At 40.0% G+C, this 24764-nt stretch overlaps 2 protein-coding genes across 7 annotated transcripts in view; both read right to left on the bottom strand.

The window, feature by feature from the left end:
* Positions 1–24612, bottom strand: part of LOC131542182 (E3 ubiquitin-protein ligase TRIM39-like) — a 220923-nt gene extending 196311 nt beyond the window's left edge. For 2 of the 5 annotated variants that reach the window (XM_058778589.1, XM_058778590.1), the window contains exons 1-4: positions 24517–24612; positions 23858–23939; positions 22937–23490; positions 22622–22717 (exon numbers count right to left, since the gene is read on the bottom strand). In XM_058778589.1, coding sequence (XP_058634572.1) covers positions 22622–22717; positions 22937–23490; positions 23858–23927 — 720 coding nt within the window. In that variant the 5' untranslated portion in view covers positions 23928–23939; positions 24517–24612. Of the gene's footprint in view, positions 1–4569; positions 5388–5547; positions 5584–5675; positions 5815–5908; positions 6077–22621; positions 22718–22936; positions 23592–23857; positions 23940–24516 lie in introns of those variants that run through there. The other 3 variants (XM_058778588.1, XM_058778591.1, XM_058778592.1) reach the window with 3 other exon arrangements.
* The window catches only part of LOC131542181 (E3 ubiquitin-protein ligase TRIM39-like), a 189591-nt gene that overhangs the window by 27888 nt on the left and 136939 nt on the right, over positions 1–24764 (bottom strand). The gene's annotated exons all lie outside the window — the stretch shown is intronic.

The following is a 24764-nucleotide window of genomic DNA, read 5'->3' as shown; positions in this document are numbered from 1 at the left end:
ATGAACCGAAACTCAACGAATTGAGTCACAAATATGATAAATATATCTATAGAAAGCTTTAAATTACTACTTTAAAAAAAAATAATTCAAATCGAAAACAAAAACTCTTTCATTATGTAATCCGTAAAGATGCATTTCTCTCTAAAGGCGCGTCTAATGAGGAGATGGCGAGTCATTTCTCATCACGGTCTAAAATATAAAAATAAGGAAAAGCCTAAAACAGGCCCGATTATATTTTTTCTGATTTTTTACGTTGCTCTGCTCTTAATTCCTTAACATTTAAAGGATTTTCTGCAACGTAATTTTGTCTGCATGATATGTGAATTATTTATTAGCCTATTTTTTAATCCATGCAGCAAAATGCTTTAAAAACAACTGTAAAAAATTACTTTATTGCAGAATGACTTTAAAGAACTTTTCACTATAAATTTTACGGGTAGCTTGAATGTAAAACATAGTCATGACTTTCGTTGTATTCCCATTTGTAAAAGGCTACAAATTAATTGTGGTAGTCTAACCTGACCTGTTTATGAGCAGAAATGGACTTTGGCATGCAAAAGACTGATAGGTTCATTATTAATGGCATGCAGGGGTTAAAGCAAAAAAAAAAAAATCTTTTGACTGAAAATTTTTCCTCGGCCAAACCGATCTTCATTTTAGAATTAACTATTCATAATTCACATTAATTATGAACCTGTATAAAGTAGTTCTTAGGAGTTCTCAGGATATATGAAAAAAATAGTAGTTATTGTTAGATAATAGTGAGCTACCAGTTTCAACTTGGCGCTATTACTTAATAAATCGTTAATCAGAGTTTCTTGTTAGTTAATAGTAATTACTACAATGTTAATAGTGCATTAGCCATGTGTTCCGGTGTAGTTATTCATTAACGATGAAACGGTATTCTAAAGTGTTACCAAGATGTCTTATATTAAAGACTTCACTTAATGTATTCACCATTCCAGCATTTTGTATACACATGAAACCAATTCAAGTTTGAACACACAGAGAGAAATCATGAAAACACATAAAAACTGTACCTGCATAAGTAGAGAACAGCAGTCAGGCTTCACAGACTAACTTTCATGTTAACGATGTCACACTGCATTCCCTCGATTAAAACTACACTTTTGCAGGTAAAACGACTTTAAACTCGATATCCTAAGAAAAGGCAACACATTCAGGTAACTCATTTTCACATTGTAACAAAACACAGATCAATTAATTAGAGATTGTTTCCCTTTTAACACATTTTTGATCAGGATTGAACAAAATGCATACCTCGCTCTGCTCAGACCTCCCGCAGACTGAAGCAAGAGCGCACAGCGCGCCAGTGACGTCACAGAACTCATAAAGAAATAAAATACTTTTTATTTTTAATATATATATATATACACATTAATTACCCAACAAAAACATAAGGATTTTGAGTGAATTACAACAAAACACAAATTATACTCAACACCTGCTACACTAGCGTCTGCTGTTATATGTCATTCTATGTGCTCTGTATCTCCTACATTCCCAGCGATTGGATTAATAAAGACTGTTTTGTTGAAGTCCTCATCTCCTTGCTCCTGCCTATCGTGACTGCTGTCAAGTTAGCAATGCTGGATGTGATATGCTCACATCTGCTCTTGTGATTGTCTGGGTTACTTTAAAGTTTCACATCAAGTAATACTGTTATTCATAACTTTAGTCTGTCACTCATGGGGAAGGACACGTTTATTACTGTGACTGGTCTACTTCAAAAATATTTAAAAGAATCATCTCTATTTTGTCTTGACAGCAGGAAAAGGTGAATAAAAAAACAACAGTACTCCTCTTTTATAAGATTTCAAATTTGTAAATACTATTAATTCTATTCTCTTTTTATAGAAAAACTTACCTGCTTTTGCCATTGTGTTAAGACCTTGGAAATGCCATGTTTTTGGACACTACAATGATCATAATATCATGGTATTTTTTATGTGTCTTAAAGTACCATGTACATACTGTGGTATATGAATATAGTAATCATACAGTTCATTGATACAGTGAGGAAAATAAGTATTTGAACACCCTGCTATTTTGCATGTTCTCCCACTTAGAAATCATTGAGGGGTCTGAAATTGTCATCGTAGGTGCATGTCCACTGTGAGAGACATAATCTAAAAAAAAAAATCCAGAAATCACAATGTATGATTTTTTAACTATTTATTTGTATGATACAGCTGCAAATAAGTATTTGAACACCTGTCTATCAGCTAGAATTCTGACCCTCAAAGACCTGTTAGTCTGCCTTTAAAATGTCCACCTCCATTCCATTTATTATCCTAAATTAGATGCACCTGTTTGAGGTCGTTAGCTGCATAAAGACACCTGTCCACCCCATACAATCAGTAAGAATCCAACTACTAACATGGCCAAGACCAAAGAGCTGTCCAAAGACACTAGAGACAAAATTGTACACCTCCACAAGGCTGGAAAGGGCTACGGGAAATTGCCAAGCAGCTTGGTGAAAAAGGTCCACTGTTGGAGCAATCATTAGAAAATGGAAGAAGCTAAACATGACTGTCAATCTCCCTCGGACTGGGGCTCCATGCAAGATCTCCCCTCGTGGGGTCTCAATGACCCTAAGAAAGGTGAGAAATCAGCCCAGAACTACACGGGAGGAGCTGGTCAATGACCTGAAAAGAGCTGGGACCACCGTTTCCAAGGTTACTGTTGGTAATACACTAAGACGTCATGGTTTGAAATCATGCATGGCACGAAGGTTCCCCTGCTTAAACCAGCACATGTCCAGGCCTGATTTAAGTTTGCCAATGACCATTTGGATGATCCAGAGGAGTCATGGGAGAAAGTCATGTGGTCAGATGAGACCAAAATATAACTTTTGGTCATAATTCCACTAAATGTGTTTGGAGGAAGAAGAATGATGAGTACCATCCCAAGAACACCATCCCTACTGTGAAGCATGGGGTGGTAGCATCATGCTTTGGGGTGTTTTTCTGCACATGGGACAGGGCGACTGCACTGTATTAAGGAGAGGATGACCGGGGCCATGTATTGCGAGATTTTGGGGAACAACCTCCTTCCCTCAGTTAGAGCATTGAAGATGGGTCGAGGCTGGGTCTTCCAACATGACAATGACCAAGCACACAGCCAGGATAACCAAGGAGTGGCTCTGTAAGAAGCATATCAAGGTTCTGGCGTGGCCTAGCCAGTCTCCAGACCTAAACCCAATAGAGAATCTTTGGAGGAGCTCAAACTCCGTGTTTCTCAGCGACAGGCCAGAAACCTGACTGATCTAGAGAAGATCTGTGTGGAGGAGTGGGCCAAAATCCCTCCTGCAGTGTGTGCAAACCTGGTGAAAAACTACAGGAAACGTTTGACCTCTGTAATTGCAAACAAAGGCTACTGTACCAAATATTAACATTGATTTTCTCAGGTGTTCAGATACTTATTTGCAGCTGTATCATACAAATAAATAGTTAAAAAATCATACATTGTGATTTCTGGATTTTTTTTTTTTTTTGATTATGTCTCTCACAGTGGACATGCACCTACGATGACAATTTAAGACCCCTCCATGATTTCTAAGTGGGAGAACTTGCAAAATAGCAGGGTATTCAAATACTTATTTTCCTCACTGTATATACCAAGGTATTACCATTTGATATACCATAGTAACACATTTTGTAAGGGAGAAACTACCTTGATAAAACAATTTATTAAAGGGGTCATCGGATGCAAAATTCACTTTTGCATGTTGTTTGAACTGAAATGTGTCTTGGCAGTGTGTGTACACAACCACCCTATAATTATAAAAATCCACCGAGTGCTTTTTTTAAAATCTTGATAAATCCAAACCCCTTTCTCATATCAAGCCGTTCACAGATTCTTGACGGTGTGACATCACACTGGCAGACCCCTCCCAGAACTGTTGATTGACAGTGGTGTCAGTCTTTGGTTTTATCACAGCTCCGCCCTGAGTGAGCTGTCATCAGTCTGCCATTATTTCGACACCAGAGCGGTTGTAGACAATAATGTCTCCTAAGCGATTGACGTGTTTTGTTGTTGGATGTAATAATGAACATAGCAGTCGTCCTTTACTCCCGACATCTGAGCCGCTGAAGACGCAGTGGATTACATTTGTTTCTGAAGGGAATGTGCCCCCGATCTACCTAATTGCATCTATGTTTGCGCAAATCATTCGTAATACAGCTTCACCTACAGAACAAGTGAGTATAAGGTTTTTTTTATGAAACTTTGTAAATCGCCTTTCCTAATAATGTACCAGTTAGCAAGTTTCACAATGAATGCGGCTAAAGTTTAGCATCTCTCAGAGAGCGGCTTGGAAGAGAGGGGAGGGATGAGCAGACCTCATTTGCATTTAAAGGAACATGCAACACAACGGCTTGCTGTCAACAGAGCTGTTTTTGATGGGAAAAATGGTGTTGTTTCACACTACCATTGAGAAATTTTAACCAAAGTATGTTATAGACATTGCATTAAGACCCTAAAGAATCATATCAAACTGTGCAAAATGGGCATCCGGTGACCTCTTTAAGGTTACCATGGCTACCATACCATTTTTAGATGTTAAGATTTTACAGGAAATTTCACTTTGTTGAGTGGAGATGGGAAGACAAAAATTACGGGAATATTTATGAAACATTGAACAAAAATCATTGATTGAACTAGCATTATATATTTACATTAAAATATATGTAATGATAGCAAACAATTAAAACAATTTAAAAACAAAATTATAAAAATAGCAGCACAAAATGTTTTCATATTTGTAATTATAAAACTCATTTTTTAAATATTGTATTTCATATTAGGAGTGTAAATTCATTTATAATAATTGACAGGTGTGATGATCAGTGGGCTTGAGTTTTTACCTCCATCATTATTGCATGGGCAAAAATATGGATAGAGTTTTTCAGTGAAAGACTGACCAGTGAAAGAATAGATTTGAGAGCTGGACTCCACATCATAAAAGGAGACCATACCCTCCTCATAATCCACAAACACACAGACCCGCTGCGGCTTCACTCTCAGAGACAGAGAGATAGAAGGACCAGCACAGGCTATATATTCATTTCCATTCCTCAGAATCATAGTCCAGTATCCATTACTGGGGCTTGCTGTGATCTTTCCCTTCCTGTTAATGGATTCTCTGGCCACTCCTAAATCCCAATCAGTCTTTCCCTTCACCTGCACCTCAAAATAAAATCTCCCTGAGGAGAATCCCTCCTTTCCCAGGATATCTGGATAGTAATCAAATCTCTCTGGTTTGTCTGGGAGTTTCTGTCTAATGTATCCACATCTCACTTGTTTTCCATCATCAGACAGGATGAGGTATGGATTAGCTGTATCAGGATCCAGAGTCACATCCACTGAGAAAACACAGAATATCAAATCACAACTTCACAATACACAGATTTTCTGAGGCTGTTGTTTCTAATATTTAATACAGTGTTTGATCAGATTGTAGTGCAGTAATGAAGCTGTGAGTGTATGAATGTAAACTAGTGTAGTGCAGACAGCACACTCTACCTGCATACTGCTGCATCCACTTCAGCTCTGAAGAGACTAATGACAATAAAAAACATAATCACAGGTCATATTTAAATAATTGAGTAAATCATCATATTTCTATCTGATCAATGTATGTATTGATGTACCAGTTTGTGTGAGTTTCTCATCTATAGTGTCCTTCAGTTTAGTCAGAGCTCTCCTCAGAGTCCCCAGACTCTCATGAGTCTTCATACTGATCTCAGGCCAGTTCCTGGTGTTTCTAGGGCTGCACAGGGATGAGTGAATCTACAGCAGGAGAGAGGAGAAATCCTTCAGCATGGGGAGTGTTATGGTATCATATAATGCATTATCATTGATCAGAGAGATCATGTTGACTGACCTGTAGGAGGTGGAGGTGATCTTCAGTGTGTGAGAGGTGGTTCAGCTCAGTGTTTCTCATCTTTAGCTCAGTGATCTCCCGGTCCAGCTCTTCAATCAGCTCTTGCTCCTGTTTATCTGCTGTTTTCTGCTGCTTCTCCATCATCTCCAGTAGTTCAGTATAAAACATCTAAGGAAAAAAAAAATGTCACTATTAAGGTTTTTCAAAATAACTTAACTGAAGTATAAACTTCATATCACCTCAATGTGATAGGTGCAGGATGGCAGATGGCGCATTTGTTTTGGTTTTGCTGTATTTTCTATTATCTGTGGTCAAATATATTTTTTAATTGCTTTCAGAATCAGAATCAGCTTTATTCGCCAAGTGTGCGCAAACACACAAGGAATTTGTTGTGGTTTTTAAGAAGCTCTTGATGCATACATGCATATATACATATCTGACATGAGAATAGAAACATTTAAATAAGACTTAACAACAATAATAATAATAATAATAATAATAATAATGTGTATGAATCTGGAACAGAAGATGTATGGACAGATTTGTGCATTATTTCTCTCTATATACAGCTGTATAGAAAAATATGCATATGTATTTACATAGTACTTGTGAGAGAGGCAATAATTAGAGATGGAGAATGAATTATAGGCATGAATTACAGAACACAGGTAATAATTCTTGTGTTAGCTGTTTAGGCTGGAGATGGCATGGGGGAAAAAACTGTTTTTATGCCTAGATGTTCTAGTGCACAGAGATCTGTAGCGTCTGCCTGAGGGGAGAAGTGCAAACAGGTTGTGTACGGGGTGAGAGGGGTCTGTGATGATGTTACCTGCCCATTTCCTCACTTTGGAGTAGTACAAGTCCTGAAGGCTGGGCAGGTGGACACCAATGATCCTTTCTGCTGTCCTAACAGTTCGCTGCAGTCTTATTATATCTGATTTGCTGGCTGACCCAAACCAGACAGTTATAGAGGAGCACAGAACCGACTCAATAACAGCAGAGTAAAATTGTGTCATATGCGCCTATGGCAGGTTGAACTTTTTCAGTTGATGAAGGAAGAACAACCTCTGCTGAGCCTTTCCCACGATGGAGTCAATGTGAGTGTCCCACTTCAGGTCCTGAGAGATGGTGGTGCCCAGGAATCTGAATGACTCCACTGCAGCCACAGTGCTGTCCATGATGGTGAGTCGGGGGAGAGCAGGGAGGTTTCTCCTGAAGTCCACGATCATCTCTACAGTTTTGAGCGTGTTCAGCTCCAGGTTATTATGACTGCACCAGACAGCCAGCTGCTCAACCTCTTGTCTGTCAGCAGACTCGTCTCCGTCCTGGATGAGACCGATGACTGTGGTGTCGTCTGCAAACTTCAGGAGTTTGACAGAGAGGTCTTTAGAGGTGCAGTCATTCGTGTAGAAGGAGAATAGCAGTGGGGAGAGAACGCAGCCCTGAGGAGCTCCAGTGCTGATGGTGCGGGTGTTGGATGTGAGTTTTCCCAGCATCACTAGCTGCTGCCTGTCTGTCAGGAAGTTGGTGATCCACTGACAGATAGAGGTGGATACAGAAAGCTGTCAGTTTATTCTGAAGGGTGTCTGGGATGATGGTGTTGAAAGCGCAGCTGAAGTCCACGAACAGGATCCTTGCATAAGTCCCTGGTTTGTCCAGATGTTGGAGGATGTAGTGCAATCCCATCCACTGCCCTGTTTGCTCGGTAAGCAAATTGCAAGGGGTCCAGCAAGGGTCCAGTAATGTCCTTCTGGTGGGCCAACACGAGCCTCTCAAAGGACTTCATCACCACAGACGTTTAAAGCAACAGGTCTGTAGTCATTTAGTCCTATGCTTTTAGGTTTCTTGGGTACAGGGATGATGGCGGAGCGTTTGAAGCAGGAGGGGACTTCACACAGCTCCAGCGATCTGTTGAAGATCAATGTGAAGATGGATGATAGCTGGACAGCACAGACTTTGAGGCAGGCTGGAGAGACAGCATCTGGGCCTTTGGCTTTCCTCATTTTCTGTCTCCTGAGGACTTTGCTTACCTCATCTTCACAGATCTTGAGTACAGGCTGAGAAACAGTAGGGGAGGGGGTGTTGATTGCTGTGTTGTGAGACGGTCAGAGTGGGTGTGGGGTGTCAGACCAGGCTTTTGCTTTTCAAACCTGCAGTAAAACTTGTTCAGGTCTTCAGCCGGTTGTTGACTGGCCTCAGTGCTGGGGGATGGGGTCTTGTAGCTAGTGATGGCTTTCAGGCCTTTCCACACTGATATAGGGTCGTTGCTTGAAAGCTGTTTTTTTAGCTTTCCAGAGTAGTTTTTCTTTGCCACTCTTATCTCCCTATTCAGTGTGTATTTGGCCTGTTTGTACAAGGCTTTGTCCCCACTCCTGTAGGCGTCCTCTTTGGCCTGGCAAAGCTGTTTGAGTTTTGTGCTGAACCAAGGTTTGTCGTTGTTAAATGTTAAATAAGTCCTGGTGGGTACACACATGTCCTCACAGAAACTGATGTAGGACGTCACGGTGTCAGTGAGCTCATCCAGATCAGTAGCTGCAGCCTTAAAAACACTTCAATCAGTAAGTTCGAAGCAGGCCTGTAAATCCTGCTCCGCTTCAACAGTCCATCTCTTTACAGTTCTTACTACAGGCTTAGCAGATTTTAGTTTCTGCTTGTAGGCCGGTAGAAGATGAACCAAACAGTGATCAGAGAGTCCCAGTGCTGCACGGGGTACAGAGTGGTATGCATCCTTTAAAACAGTGTAGCAGTGATCCAGTATATTGCTGTCTCTGGTGGGGCATGTGATGTGCTGTCTATATTTAAGCAGTTCGCGGGTGAGATTAGCTTTATTAAAATCACAGAGAATGATAATGAAAGACTCCGGGTAACGCTGCTGTGTGTGTGTGATTTGATCGGCCAACAGGTCTAGAGCCGCGCACGTCAGGACGAATATACACACTCACCAGAATAAATGAGGAAAACTCCCGCAGGTGAATAAAAAGGCTTACAGTTAATAAAGAGAGCTTCCATGTTTGGGCAGCACATCTTCTTTAAAATTGTCACTTCTGTACACCAGCCTTCATTGATATAAAAACATAATCCACTGTCTCTCGTTTTTCCCGATGACTCAGTAACGCGGTCCGCTCTGAACAGCTGGAAGCCCGTTAGATGAAGTGCGCTGTCCGGGATGGCTCCGTTCAGCCAGGTTTCCGTGAAGCAAAGCGCAGCAATTTTTAAAAAGTCTGATTTATTTGCAAGGGAGCAGAGATTTGCCAGATGAATACTCGGCAGCGGAGTCCTTAAACTCAAACGTCTGCAAAAAGTTATCCGGTGTGCTATTTCTTATGTCCAAGAGTTCGTCTCTAGTGAAGCTAATCGGAAAAACGTTGCTTAAGACAAACAATCAAAAACAGGAAAAGTACCAAGGAACAACAAACCGAAGCTGCCATGTGTGGCGCCATCTTGATGTTGGAGCATATGGAATGGACATTCAACTTATTCAAAAACTGTTATGTTTTAGTGAGCTTAGCTCGCCAAATGATTTCTAATGATGGTATGTTCTGTAACCCCCTTCCGTTTTCCCCATATATTTGTTTTCCTCTACTTTGTAAATTATCCGGTTTATAAAGCAATAATGATTTTTTTAAATGTGTTCATCTTCAGTATTTTCAATAATTGCTCTGTATTCATTGCAAAATGAGACAGTTCAGCTGCTGATGTTTTTTTTTTAAATTATTATTATTTGTTTGTTTTTTCTCTTTCTGTGTTTAAGAAAACTTCAAAACCATAAATAAAATAATATAAAAGTGATCTGGTAATCACAGTTGTGTTGATATTCAGACCAACAGTGCAATTTAGAGTATGATATTGCTTTTATACAACAATTCAATAAACAAGAAGTTATTAAGTATCTTACATTTTAGTCAAATTATTGTCAGTTAGCTTGTCTGTATTTGCACCGACTACTGAAAGAGTTTCAAACAAAGCCACAACAGAACGTAAAGTACGTAGCCTCTAAAGGGACTTTGCTAAAATAAAAAATACACAGACTTTCGTGTGCGCACAAGAAATTATGTTTTATTAATAAAGTTTGGGAGGAGCATGTTCAGATAATTAATCTAATTTGCACAAGAGGAGCACAATCAGTAATCAACCCAATTAACAAGATAAGAGTTGTATATATACACAACAGACCTTCCTCTGTTCCTTGACAGTTTTTCAGCATTCGGTTTGCTCCTTTTGCCATTATTTCACATTATTTCCCGTCTAACAACAAGACCTATACTGAGTATTTTTTGGATCCTCTGCCGCAGTCTGCTGGTCAAGGATCACTCTTTCTCCGCTAAACACCGCCACCAAGCCCCAGGCTTCATCGCGTGGCCGCCGGTCTACTCGACCAGCCACATGCTCTTTATGACGCCGAGGCTTAACCTCACCTCCACCTGGCGAGACCTCCAACTTCTTCCCTGGCATCCTCAGATCGGAAAGTGGACAGTATTTAAGCCTGAGGCAAACGCTGATTAATTCCGACACATCATTCTCGTGGAGGGTAAACGAAGCGGATCCGTACAATCTATTTGTCACCTAGAAAATCAGCCAACCTCACTCCTAAATCCACTCCAGCAGTGCGGCCAATAGATCGAGCAAAGCTCGCAAGGCCACCGAACTCGCCTCATCACCACCATCGTCCCTCACAAGACCCGGCTCTCCTCGAGCATTGGGTCTCAGCAGCAGGCCTTCAACGAGCCTGGTCCGCACCCCAGATCTCACCGCAGCAAAGCCTCACTCGCTTCCTGCTTTGGCTCAGCCTTTCACCGTGGCTCTTCTGGCCACAGCGCTGTCATGACAAATCGAGTCCCCCCTCGAAATCGTGTCCGCTTAGGACCCCGAGTGATCCCATTGGCTCAAATAACTTTTAATGAGTATTATTTTTAACCCTCTGGTTGTGTTCGGGTCAAATTGACCCGGAGAAGATTTTCTTTTTCCCAAAAATACAAATTAATGTTATCGCATTGGACTCAAACTTACTGACTTTGTTCACACAGGGTATAAGTACTTCTCAGAATTCTATTTTTAGAATTTTCGTAAAAAAATTTTGTGGGTTTTATTTCACCTAGTAACACTTGTGGTGTTCCCAGTCAAAAATGACCGCACTCCAAACAATTGCTTATAAATCTCTCATTATGCTATATTGTTGTCTCATTATGCTATTGTTACGGGGCTGACGAGACGAGAGGCGTGCGGATCCATGTGCAGACTTTTATTTGCAAGAGACATGGTCATAACAGGCAGGGTCAAAACAATGGCAAACAGGTATAATATGGGCGAGACAGAGTAAACAGAGACAAGCGTGGGTCGACGATCGGAGTACAGAATCCAAAGGGGCGAGACAGGAGAGGTAATCAAAAACGTTTCTCCAGACAGGAGAAAACACAATCCGACAAGGGCAAGGCAAGGCAAGGCTAGGAAAACTAACGGGCTCTGTAGGGCAGCGATAATGCATACAATACTCTGCAACGGGGGAGAGAATGTCCAGGGTTGAAATAGTGTGTGTGATTGGTGATGCTGTGTGATCAGGTGTGCATGTGATTGGTGCAATGAGATATTGGTGACAGCTGTGATCAGAGTGGGATGATGGGAATTGGAGTCCATGTGATGTGTGGTGTGAAAGTCCATGTGGTGAGCGGGTGACCTCTAGTGGTGAGTGACCGGGAGTGCAGACCAGATTCGTGACAGCTATATCATAATGTTTAATCAGGAAGTTTGCTTTTAAATGCTTTTATTTTGTACAAAATTGCACAAAGTCACACTCGTCAAAAATGGCCGGCCATTGAAAGTGAATGGGGAAGATCACAAAAAAAACAGCACCAGTACTCTGTGAGACCATGAAAGCCTCAAAACCTATTGTCATAATGTTTTGTCTAGAATATGTCATGAAAGAAAATATTTTTTTTTAAGTCAATGCAGGCTAAAGACAAGGCAGTTTGACCGTATGTGTGTGTGTGTGTGTGTGAGAGAGAGAGAGAGAGAGAGAGAGAGAGAGAGTTATCATAAAAGCATATTGCATGCAGTTCAGGGTAGGATGAAATAGGTGTAATACTCACAATAGTTTGTATGCATGGATGTGTGTGTGTGTGTGTGTGATAGCGTGAGTATGCATGCATCCACACATGCACAGGTCCAAGGCCTTTATCTTTGCAAGCACAACATGCTCCTGAACACTAGTTGTTTTTCTTACTTTCATTCCTCCCCATTCACTTTCAATGGCCGGCCATTGTTTTGCAATACAAAATTAAAGCATTTAAAAGTAAGCTTCCTGATTAAACATTAAAGCACACTAGTGTGAGAAACAGTGCAAATTTTCATAATTTTTTTATCTCATATTGTGAAAATTATTCATAAAAAATGCTTTTTTTCACTCAAAAAATGAGGTGCCTACTTTCACATAAATGAGGCCTATGATTAATCAGATGCAAATAGAAACACAAAACCAGTCCAAAATAGCGTTTTGATTTTTGTCATTCGAACTTCGTTATAATGACCATTAATGTCTTTTAAATTACATGTTTCATACGCTAGTATATAACCGAAGCTATAGGTTGTGAAATCAAACATTTCTCGTCCTTATTGTTTTTTTTTTTGGTTAGCTCACGTCTTAGCATAGCATACAGCTACTCGATTAGCCTGTTAGGTTAGCTTATACACCACAGCTTATACACAATTAATAACTAATTAAAATTAAAACTAATTACAATGCATTATTTATGGGATGTTGCTAGTTTTATAACATTTAAATACATTTTTATTTTTACAGAAAAAAAAGTTTGATAGTTACCAATTTACAAGTGATTGAATTTCACCGTTTCTGACATATTGTGTAAATGACTGTGTTGATTACATTCTGTATGTTGCTTTAGCAAAATTATTTTTAGCTTGAAACAACAAGCTACCGTAGCTCTGATTAGCCATACAACAAGCTATTGCGATAGGCCTTGGGTCCTAAGCGGACCCGATTTTGGGGGTGGACTCGATTTGTCACCACGCAAATCACCATGCCTCCAGCTCCTGTAGCAGACGCTAGCACAAGGCTGCCTCCGCTAGCGGCATAGGCCGTGTTGCAAATTAATCTTTAGGTAAAGTCGCTAAAGGCAGGTTGTTTGTTGCTAAAAGTTGCTAAACAATGTTGTGACATAAATGGTTGATGTCATTTTGTAACCATGATGCAAAACTGCGTAGAATACACAATGAAATTACTCCAATTTTTTGTATAAATTTTCACTAGCATTTTACCTGTATTTTAAATTACACATTGCACTCAGATAGACGGATAGATAAGATGAAAAAGATTGATTTTCGAGAAAATAAGTTCAACAGTGTACGTAATTGATTAACAATTATAGGTACAAACTAACAACTAAGGTGTATCATATATAAACCATTATTATTATAATTATTGAACAAGTGCAAATAGCAACATAATTTACATGTGATGTGCGTACTGCTAGGCACTTCTCTCCAAGTCTCAACCAGCTGATGTGCCGCTTGGCTGGCTAGCTGTTTCAATACTTTCTTCTTTTTGTGTGGATAAGAGGAAAATGCATGTCTTTTTATAATTTGATCACTTTTTAAAAGTTGCTAAAAGTTGCCAAATACATTTTTAAATAGCTACATTTTTTGCTAGGTGCTTTGAAAAACAAGTTGCGAGGGTAGTCTGAGAAGTTGCTAAATCTAGCAACAAAAATGCTGGATTAGCAACACTGCAGGCTACTCAGGCATTTCAGCGACTGTAACAAACCCTTCCCCTTTCCCGCGGCTTACAGCTACAGCAGCTGAAGCAAGTGTGAAGCTGCTTCCGCTGCTTCCACTTGCAACACAGGCCCTCACACCTCAGTATTTCCTGCTGCTACTTCTAACTCCTTTTCCTTTTCAGTGGCCTCCAGCCAAGGGCGTAGTTTTGGTTTGAACATTGGGGGGGTTGAAGTGGACCCTGGGTCATGCTCCCTCTTAAGGTTTATTTATTTGTTTATTTGCTTAAATGTTTATTTTTGTAAAATGGTCTTTTGTGCTATCTACCACACATGCAAAGTTGGTTGATTGTGTAGCTGCAATAAAGTAATAGGCTAGTTAACAATTAGGCCTACTTGTTTACATAGGATATATAATGTATTTTATATGATTTAGACACTTAGGCTATAGTTTGACAATGTTCTAATTCAACATGCCATGGAAAGTCAATCTAAATTAACATTTTCTTATATTGATATTGTTTATTTCTTACTTCTTAAAAGTTCATCAGGCTCTTAATGATTTAATCTGTGCCGTCATTGGAATATCTGAAGGCCGGGTTTTTCCATCACTTATCATTAGAACCCATTGGCTCTCGATTCTGACTTGTATTTGCTCTTATGAAAAAGTACCATAGTTCTTAACTGTAGCATTTGTTATAATAAGGCCTATTAATCATTACCAGGCCAATAATGACTTTTTTATTCATCTATATTGCATTTGTTGTGAGAAACAACACCCTTTAGAAACAATAGCTACAACATGCCACAGTTCTATTCCCTTAACAGATCTATTTTTAATTTATATACTATAAATTCTACAAGTTAGACAAAATTTGCCACAATAAATAAGCCTACAGTAAAACATAAGTTACAGTAAAGGTGGTCATGAGAAGTTTAAAAATATTTTAATATTATGTTAGTGCTGGTGCAAGATTATGTTTTCTCCTCTTTTCATCAGTCTTTTTAGTTTGTGCCTTTTTTTTAGATAATGTTCGACTTTCTCCATAGCATTTTAAAGTGGCAGTTTCTTAATAGAATTCAAATAGATCCCATATTTTACCATCAGCTTCGTGATAGGAATGGCTCGCGGAAATCTTCTCACACTTCTCACCCGAAGGTGTGATTCAAATAATTAATAAATAGCCTGATTCGAGGTTTCCATTAACCATGGTATAAATATTGGGGGGGGTTGTACTTGCTAGTTTTGGTTATTGGCAGGTGCGGACATAGACCCCTCATCTAGAACCGTCATTAATGATTAATTTGGTAACTGAGTTATCGGTCGATTAATCTGATGATTAATCGGCAGTAGTGGAAAGAGCACTAAGAAATTGTATTTAAGTAAAAGTATTGCTTGTTAAGGAATAATTTACTTGAGTACAAGTAAAAGTACTGAATAATAATAATATGACGCAAGTAAGAGTAAAAAGTAGTTTGCTGAAAAACTACTAAAGTTACTACGTTACAAAGTACTTTAGTATTATTTTTCTATTTTTACCCAAAATGAGACGATGCAAGCATTATGGGGCAGTGTTAACCCTAATCCTAACACCCATGTACTGTAATGTCTGCAGAGGCAGACAGTAACTAAGTACATTTACTTGTGTCACGAATAAGGTTCGTGGTCTTCCGTCCACTCGCCATCGGAGGTCGCCCTTCCTTCATATTGACCCTCGCACCACACAGACTGTTGCACGTCACACTGGACTGCATTCCCCATCATCCATTGCACTGATCACACAACTGCCATCAATCACACGCTGCACTGATCACACAGCTGTCACCAATCACATGCTCACCTGAGAGCTATTACAAACACCATTTAAAACACATTCAGTTCCTGATCTAGTGTCCGAGTATTGTTCTGCGTTTAGCACTCTCCAAGTGTTAGCTTCCTTACCGAGCCATTCTGTGTTTGTCTAGTTCCAGTATTGTCTAGCGTTTATCGCTCTCCCAGTGATAGCTACATTACGGAGCCCTTCTGTGTTTTCTAAGTCTAAGTTTAGTTTATCTAGTTTATTGCCTTGTTTCCTGATATCTGCCCGTGTATCTTGGATTACCCTCGTCTCTCTGTTTCGGACTCTGTTTATACCTAGTTTGGACTATTGCTCATGTTATCGGACTACCGCTCTTCTCAAGCCCTCTGGATAATGTTTGCTTATCAATGACCCACGTTTGCCCAAGGACTACTCTGTGTCTTGCCCATGCCATACCTGTTTGCCGTTGTTCGACCCTGCCTGTGTTTATGACCATGTCTCTGTCTAAATAAAGCCTTGCAAATGGATCAGCACGTCTCACAACTCGTTCCCGTTACAGAATATTCGGCCACACGAGGATCCAGCGGCTTTTCTAAGGAACCCTGGCCAGGTATGGACCATTCGACCAGCTGCTCGACCTGAGACAAGGGAATTCATCTATTGAGGAGTATGTCGCTCAATTCTGTGAGTTATATTATAGGGTACCCTTTGATGAGGTCGTATTAAAAGAAGTTTTTCGCTTCGGATTAAATGAGCCCATTAAGTCATGTTTACCTGAAGGGAAGTTTGATTGCACTTTAAAGGACTTTATGGACTATGCTTTGCTGTGTTCTGACTCTCTGTTTACTGTGGGTGTCGTGGAAGTGGAACGCAACACCGCGTCTGTGACTGGAATGGCGGATGCACCAGAGCACGCTCACAAAATGGTGGCAACAGCGGAGTCTGGTCGCAAAATGGCGGACACAACAACGACCCGTTATGTCACAGCTATCATTCATGAGTCAAGTCACTTCACAGTCAATCTTCCTGAGCTAAGTCAAGTCACAATTGATTGTCATGAATCAAGTCCAGTCACAGTCCATTGTCATGAGTCCAGTCACGTCTCAGCTGATCTGCCAGAGTCTCATCACGTCACAGCTGATTGTCCTGAGTCTCGTCACGTCTCAGCTGATCTGCCAGAGTTTCATCACGTCACAGCTGATTATCCTGAGTCTCGTCATGTCTCAGCTGATCTGTCAGTCTCGTCATGTCTCAGCTGATCTTCTAGAGTCTCGTCATGTCTCAGTTGATCTGTCAGCCTAGTCATGTCTCAGCTGATCTTCAAGAGTCTTGTCATGTCTCAGCTGATCTCCCAGAGTCTCGCCAGGTCTTCACTGATCTCCCAGAGTCTCGCCAGGTCTCTGCTGATCGTCCAGAGTCTCGCCATGTCTCAGCTGATCGTCCAGAGTGTCGCCATGTCTCAGCTGATCGTCCAGAGTGTCGCCATGTCTCAGCTGATCGTCCAGAGTCTCGTTATGTCTCAGCTGATCGTCCAGAGTCTCGTCATGTCACAGCTATTCATCCAGAGTCCTGTCACTCTCTGTCTATTGCACCTAGATCGTCGAGGTCAGTTCTTCAAGCTCCCAGACTGGCATCCAGCATGGAGGACCTACCGCTGGTGTCAGCCTGTGCAGCTGGTATCCCTAAACCAGCGCTCTCAACCCCTCCTGTTCCTGAACTAATTCTCCTGTCGGAAGCGTTCCCCATGATGGGGATCGCTTTTTGGTGTGTTTGGGCTGCATACACGGTGCTCGCTTCAACTCCTTGTGTGGTGGTGGCGCCCAGCAACGCATGTCCAGCCCATCATGTCACGGTAGAAGGAACCGTAGATGACCACTGTACCCGTCCTGTAAATAAACTCTACCTGTTTCCTGATGTTATCACTGTAGAACTTCCAGAGGTGGCGGCATCTGCTGCAGAACCTCCAGAGGTGTCAGTGGTAACCCTCTATGAATCCTCGTCCTGCCCTGTCATGGCTATGGAGTCCGTCTGTAAATCCTCGTCCTGTCCTGTCACGGCTATGGAGGCCATCTGTAAATCCTCGTCCTGCCCTGAACCAGCCACAAAGGCCATCTATGAACCTTCGTCCTTTGTCCGTGAACCGTTGTCCAGCCCTGAATCGGCAACTTTTCTCCTGTCCCGATCCAGCCGAGGAGGCTTCCTATTAACTCTGTCTTGTCAATCACAGCCAAGGACTCTAAACTTCATGACTGTCATGTTACTAATAAACTTGCTATGTGCCCGAGTAACCTTGGCACAGCCATAGAGGTAACCTTTGAACACTTAATCCTGCCTGCTATGAACTCTGAACCTACACGCAAGTAAATAATTAAAACGCATATAACAAACCTGCATCGCATGTATTTATTTAATTGAGTCATTGTGTTTGTGAATTCACAATAGTATTATGCATTATTATGATTTTAAATGGGTTTAATATATCGTGCAGCCTTAGAAAACAGTCTAATAATGCGGTTCATGGATTCTCATCCATGGGATGCGCCACTTCCGGTATTTTGCTGATTACTCGACATAGGCATTTGCAATCAAGGATTTTTAAAACCGAGTACTCAAATTTAATCGAGGAATCGTAACAGTCCTACTCTCATCCAGGGCCGCTGCTGGCCAAATGGGTGCCCTAAGCAGGATTGCATTGGTGCAATGCACCCCAATATTATGGAAGTAAAAAAAACAAAAAAAACACCTACTATAGGGGTCAAAATAGAACTTAAATGAAATATAAAAGTAAGTACATAAATAAATTGTATTATTTAAAAATTACAATTGTAGCCCTAGACATTTACCTATGGCTATTATTTTATTAATACAGTTGTCTGATTGATTTTATATTCTCAAGCATTCAGAAATCACGCAAAAGAAAATTAAGCTGTTTTACTAACGATAAAACCACGGTTTATTTTTGTAAGGGTTGTGATGTTTTTTGTTGAAGAAATTATAGATTCTGTGTCATCTATAGCAAAAAGGTGGCCAAAAATATATATTTGAATTAAATGTTTGGTCAATATTAAAGAACTTGATCGTCCTGTAAGTGTAACAGCAGCAATTACCAGGCCTTTGGCTCCCTTTGCAGGCATTTGTAATAAAATGTAATGTACATAAATTATTTTGTATTAGCCTAGATTATGTAGGCTATTTTAACAGTGTTATTTGATGAAACCATATAATTATTAATCAACCAATCATTATTGCCTCTTTGTTTTTATATAATGCATTTTAAGTAATTAAAGGTTATTGTTGGCTTAGGTCTGTTTTTATAACCACAAAAATTATAATAATACTTCTTTGTAAATTATTATTTGAAGTAACAAAGCCAAAGTTAATTTGCTGTTACCATGGCTGCAAGCACCATGATTTTTGGTTTTATTGGTGTTAAAATCATGGCTAATTTTTGTAAGGGAACACTAGATGTGCTGGTGGTGGTGAAATTATTTCAGACATTAAAACACATTAATAACGTCAACAGCCAAAAAAAGCAGGATTATGAAATGATTCGCGGGCATTGTTTTCACTATTTGTGTTTTCACAAATCTGCGTTTATCACTCACCTAGCGATAGCTGCTTTAAGGAGCCTAGTTTCTAGTTCTATGTAAGTCTAGTCATTTTGTGTTGCCTTGTTTCCTGTTTCCTGCCTGTGTATCTTCGATTAACCCTTGTCTCGCTGCTCGGACTCTGTTTGTACCTCATCTGGACTATTGCTCATGTTTCTGGATTACCCCTGTTGTCAAGCCCTCTGGATTTTGTTCGCCGATCGATGACCTAGGCCAGCCCTAGGAATACTCTTTGTCTTGCCTTATACATATCTGTTTGCTGATGATCGACCCTGCCTGTGTATGACCATGTCTATGAATGGAGGCCGTCAGTGAACTCTCTGCCTGTCCTGTCAAGGCTATGGAGGCCGTCAGTGAACTCTTGCTTTGCTCTGAACTGGCCGATGAGGCCATCTCCAAACTCTGTTCCTGTTCTGTTCAGATTGTGATCTGTCTGTCTGTCTAGATGCTGATTTTGAACTCTCCGTCTTGCCCGTTTCTGTCAATCTGTCTGATCATGAACTGTCAGTCTGTCCAGGATCAACCTATGAATCAGTTTTTGAATTGTCTGTCTCACAGCTATATTGAGCCATCACAGAGGGTGTGTTAAAGTGGACATACATTAGCCATGATATTAGAGGTATACTGCCCTAAAAAAAGCCAAAGTTTGAGCAAATAGGTTTTATTAATTCATGTGCACCCATACTCTTGTTTTCTTCACAGTACAATTGCAGTGATGCACAAAGGAAATAGGTTATAGCTTACATAAACCAGACATTGCAGTGCATGTGCATGTTAAAAGTTTCTCATGCACACGCAAAAGTCTTTGTATTTTTATTTTTTTGCAAAGGTCCCTTTAGGAGCTCCGTAGTAAAGTAATTATTTCCTGAATGAATGCATTTTTTGAATGAATCATTTGAATGAATGACTCTATCAATGACTCACTCATAACGACAGTTGCTTGTTGCCACCTACTGGTGTAACGATGTAACCTGCAGAAAGAGTGGCTGTAAACTGACAGTCTGTCTGGAACAAACTGTAGCCGATGCTGGATCATGTCTCAGTAATGGCAAACTTTGCCTCTTCCCTTTTACAATAAAATGACAGGCCTGATGCCTGCATGTATCATTTTTAACATCTTGCTCAAGGATCGTTATCCCCTCTGCTATCTTTACTGATGCTAACCAGGACAGTTTTCAGCCTTCTCTTTGAGCTTCAAAGGCATTCCCGGGGGAGAAAGGACGCATCCCCTCCATCACCATTTGGCCACTACTCATGTGGCACAGACAAGACTTAGGACCCACGATAAACATAGGAAAGCACATTGGCTCCATTTATTCACAAACTGTCCCAAAATGTATACAGTGTATTCCTGTGTTGTATGAATGTCCCTAGGTTATATTATCTTAGTTATAAATTTGTAGTTGCGCTAGTGAAGTTTTAAATGCTTGTATTCTTGCCATAATGTTCTCCAACCCTGGCATGACTCAAAATGATCCTCTTGTTATCCCTGTATAATGGGGTATAGGATGTTGCATCTTATTCTTTTTACTAAACTTTGCTTTAATACTGCATAAATCCACCAGACCCCCATAAACATGTAAAGAAGGTGTTGGGCAAAACAAAAGCCTCTTTCACACAGCCATTCCGGAAAATACATGGAAAATGTGTTCCGTGATTTGTGCCAGGATGGTCTGATTTTGGTTCATTCACACTGCCAGTGATTTTCCGGAATCTGAGCATGCGTTCACACACAACCTGTAAAGATCCCTTAAAGACACGTGACATTTCATGTGACATGTATAATGCGACGTGTACCATTTCACTAAACTGACGAACAATTTCAGCTTCAGCGCGGTTAGTGAGGAGCTCCCTGATCTCTGCTTGATTCCAGTTTACACATTTTTCGTTGTGAAAGTTGATCTGCCTTCAAAACACCCGGTAAAACAGTCGCTCGATAAAGTGTCATCACTACGACACACCCTTTACGGCATTGATCCAGCTTTTGTTCACACAGCGCTCATTCAGGGACTGATCCTGGCAATGTTACTAGGTCCCCAACCCGGGATCGTTCCCGGGTCCAATCCCGGGTCGTGTTTGCGTTCACGCAGAAGGCACTCTGGCAATTTTCCAGCAATTTTCCGGAATCAACACGCTGTGTTCATCAATCAGGGCTCAATCCCTTTGAGACAGACACTCTCCAAGATTAATCTCAATTGAGTCTGATCTTCTGGCAGTTTTATCTTCAAGTAACTTTGTCGATTCTCTGTGGACCTTGGATCTCTGGATCTTTGGAAGAACCTGAGGAAAGCTTCCAGCTCACTCCTAAAGAACTCATGAAGAATCTTCTGTACATGCATCTGGACTCTTGTTCAGCAACAAAGCCAGTGCAAGTAACCGTTTATCAACTATTTAGCTGTGTTTCTAAGTTTTAACTCCTTTTATTAAGGTGATTTTGATTCTCTGATGGTTCTCATTAGGTTGAGGTTCACTGATTTTAAACATTGCCAGTCTTTGTTCTTCTCTCTCTCTTTCTTTACTTCTCTTAATTGTGTATGTATGTGTTTTGCTTAGTTTAGTAGTATGTTAGTCATAGTATTGTTTATTATTGTGTTTGCTGCTCACAGTTTGAAGGTCGATCTTGCTACATTCTAAGTTATTGCTAGTACTGTATACAGTAGGAAAGCTATTCTTTCATACAGCCAGCATCTATCACTCTGTAGCTCTTGCCTGGTCACCCAATGAAGCTAAGCAGGGTTGAGCCTAGTTAGTACCTGGATGGGAGACCTCCTGGGAAAACTAGGTTGCTGCTGGAAGAGTTGTTATTGAGGCCAGCAGGGGGTGCTCACCCTGTGGTCTGTGTGGGTCCTAGCACCCCAGTATAGTGATGGGGACACTATACTCTTTCGAAAAGAATAGAGGTGTTACCCTCGGCATCCTGGCCAAATTTGCCCATTGGCCTCTGACCATCATGGTCTCCTAATCATCCCCATATCTACTAATTGGCTTCATCACTCTGTCTCCTCTCCACCGATAAGCTGGTGTGTAGTGGGAGTTCTGGTGCACTATGGCTGCCGTCGCATCATCCAGGTAGATGCTGCACACACTGGTGGTTGATGAGGAGATCCCCCCTCACAATGTAAAGTGCTTTGAGTACTTAGAAAAGCGCTATATAAATGTAATGAATTTAATTTATTTGATTTGATTGGCTCTATGACTCTCTCTCCTCTCCACCTAGCTGGTGTGTGGTGAGCACACTGGCACCATTGTGCTGTGGATGCTGCACACTGGTGGTGGTTGAGGAGAGACCCCCCGACATGATTGCAAAGCACTTTGGGTGTACAGCAATACAAATTAAAGCGCTATATAAATGCATCATTCATTCATTCAAATAACTGTAACATTATTTCTGCTACAGTTAATTCAGAAAGCCATTATAATTAATTATACATACAGGGTATTTCCCTTTTCAGCTAATTTGCTACAAAGCACAGACAAGCTGAGTGACACAAACTGTGAAAAGTCTGGACTGTATATCAGGACACTTGTAAAGATGCAACTAAATTACGTAAAACATATTTAATTTCAATTAATTGAACTCACTTTTCTGACTTCTGCTGAGTGTTTGATTTCTTGAATTTTCTTGATTCTGTTCTGGATCATCTGCTGCATGTCTTTCTGTGTCTTCATCAGTTCAATCTATAGAGAGAACAACACAGACACATTTATCATAACAGATGTACTGTCTTCTGAGGAAATTTACAATATGTTTAAAAAAAAAAAAAAATATATATATATATATATATATATATATATATATATATATATATTTTTTTTTTTTTTTTCACAAGATGAAATTAAAAATTTGATTCTTCATGATATGAACTTTGTAAAAGCAGTTTTGTCAGTGTTTTCTACCTTCTTCTCTTGACTCTCCTCTTCTATAGAAACAGTGTTGTGGTTCTTGTGGTATTTCACATTGCAGATCGAACACACACATGTCTGATCATCTCTACAGAACAGCTCCAGAGGTCTCTCATGTTTCTGACATATATAGTCCTCCAGATTACTCGCAGGATCCATCAGTTTGTGTTTCTTTAAACCTGCCACTCTCAAATGAGGCTCCAGGTGAGTTTCACAGTAAGAGCTCTGACACACCAGACACGACTTCAGGGCTTTCAGCTTTCTTTCCTCACAGATGTCACACAGAACTTCAGGCTTTTTCTCAGAACTTTTCTTTTTATAGTGATCTATGAGCTCTCGGAGTGTGGTATTAATCTTGAGATCAGGTCTTTGCTTGAATGTTTCTTTACAGTATGGACAGCTGCAGGTCTGGCTGTTGTCCCAGCACTTATTCAGACAGGTCTTGCAGAAGTTGTGTCCACATGGAGTCGTGACTGGATCAGTGAACACGTCCAGACATATCGAGCACTGAAGCTCCTCAGTCAGTGAACTAATGGAGGATGACATGACTGGAAAGAGACATTATTTAGAATTAGTGTGAACTCCTTCAATACTGTTTATAAAGAATCCCATGATGCACCTCATGAAGCTGGTTGAATGTAAAGAGTGTCTAGAGACAAAGAGTGGTGAAGAAACTCAAATATGTAAGAGATCACATACAGTCAGTTGGACATTATTTCAAAATGAACCCTAATGTAAAACTTATTGCACCAAATGTTCATTACCAAATAAATAAATATATGGACAAGAATTACTGATTTAAGCTGAAATTATGTCATTATCTTCTGTACATTACTGAACTGTACATATTAAATATTATATGAGAAGAGTAAAAGTCATTCATACACTCAGTGTTTTTCTAGGTTATTGACTTACATGGTACATGTTCAATACTCTGTCTCCTGTTTTTTCTTGTTTTTGTTGATGTTGGTGAAGATTCTGCCATTGTTCTTTATCTCTTCAAAGATGTTCAAGAAAAATATTGTATTTTACAGTAAAAGTTATTTTCTCTTTTTTAGACTTAAAACATAAAACCAAATTAGATCATGACAGCTAAATAAATAGTTACATAAAATTGGTTAAATCACATGTAAGAAATGATTGTGTCATCTGAGACAGTTACTTATGAACTCACTGAACAATTTGAACTACAACCTACTGTTTAGATTAAAGAAAGTACAAAGTACACACACACACACACTGTTGTATATATAAAATATATTTAATAAAACGTATCATGTAGCAGGTTTGTCTTCAGTTTTTCTGCAGGTCATGTATTTCCTGTTTCTTTAGACTTTATGTTGTGTGACAAAATGACAGAAACACCAAACTTTGCTTTACAATCAATCAAATTACAAACTTTTGATACAATTTTGATAGCATTTCACTGCAGTAAACAACTAAAGCAGCTGAGGATTTGACACTTAAACCTGTTGCTGTTCAACTTATTCCAGTCTGACATAAACCCTACTAAACCAGACCACTGCCACCAGAAACCTGTTCAGGACAATCTCTCTTATATTTCTATCACTTACCTGTGAGTATCAGTATGTGTCCACAAGGGACTTTGAACGACTCAATATTCTGTTGTTTAAAGAGTTTGATGGTTTCAGGTGTCCATATTGTTGTTGATCAAGTTAGTTTCACTTTCTCTGAATTTCTCACTGAACTACAGTGATGTCAGAGCTTCTCCTGTATTCACACATTTAAATTCTGTCCCTGTATTCAGTGTGTTGGTTCATGTGTGTCTGTTTATATTGATACTGATGTTTCTGTCAGCTCA

The sequence above is a fragment of the Onychostoma macrolepis genome, chromosome 06, assembly GCF_012432095.1.
Source record: "Onychostoma macrolepis isolate SWU-2019 chromosome 06, ASM1243209v1, whole genome shotgun sequence".
Taxonomy (NCBI): Eukaryota; Metazoa; Chordata; class Actinopteri; order Cypriniformes; family Cyprinidae; genus Onychostoma; species Onychostoma macrolepis.
The sequence above is the reverse complement of the archived record's forward strand: the minus strand, read 5'-3'. Positions and strand labels throughout refer to the sequence as shown.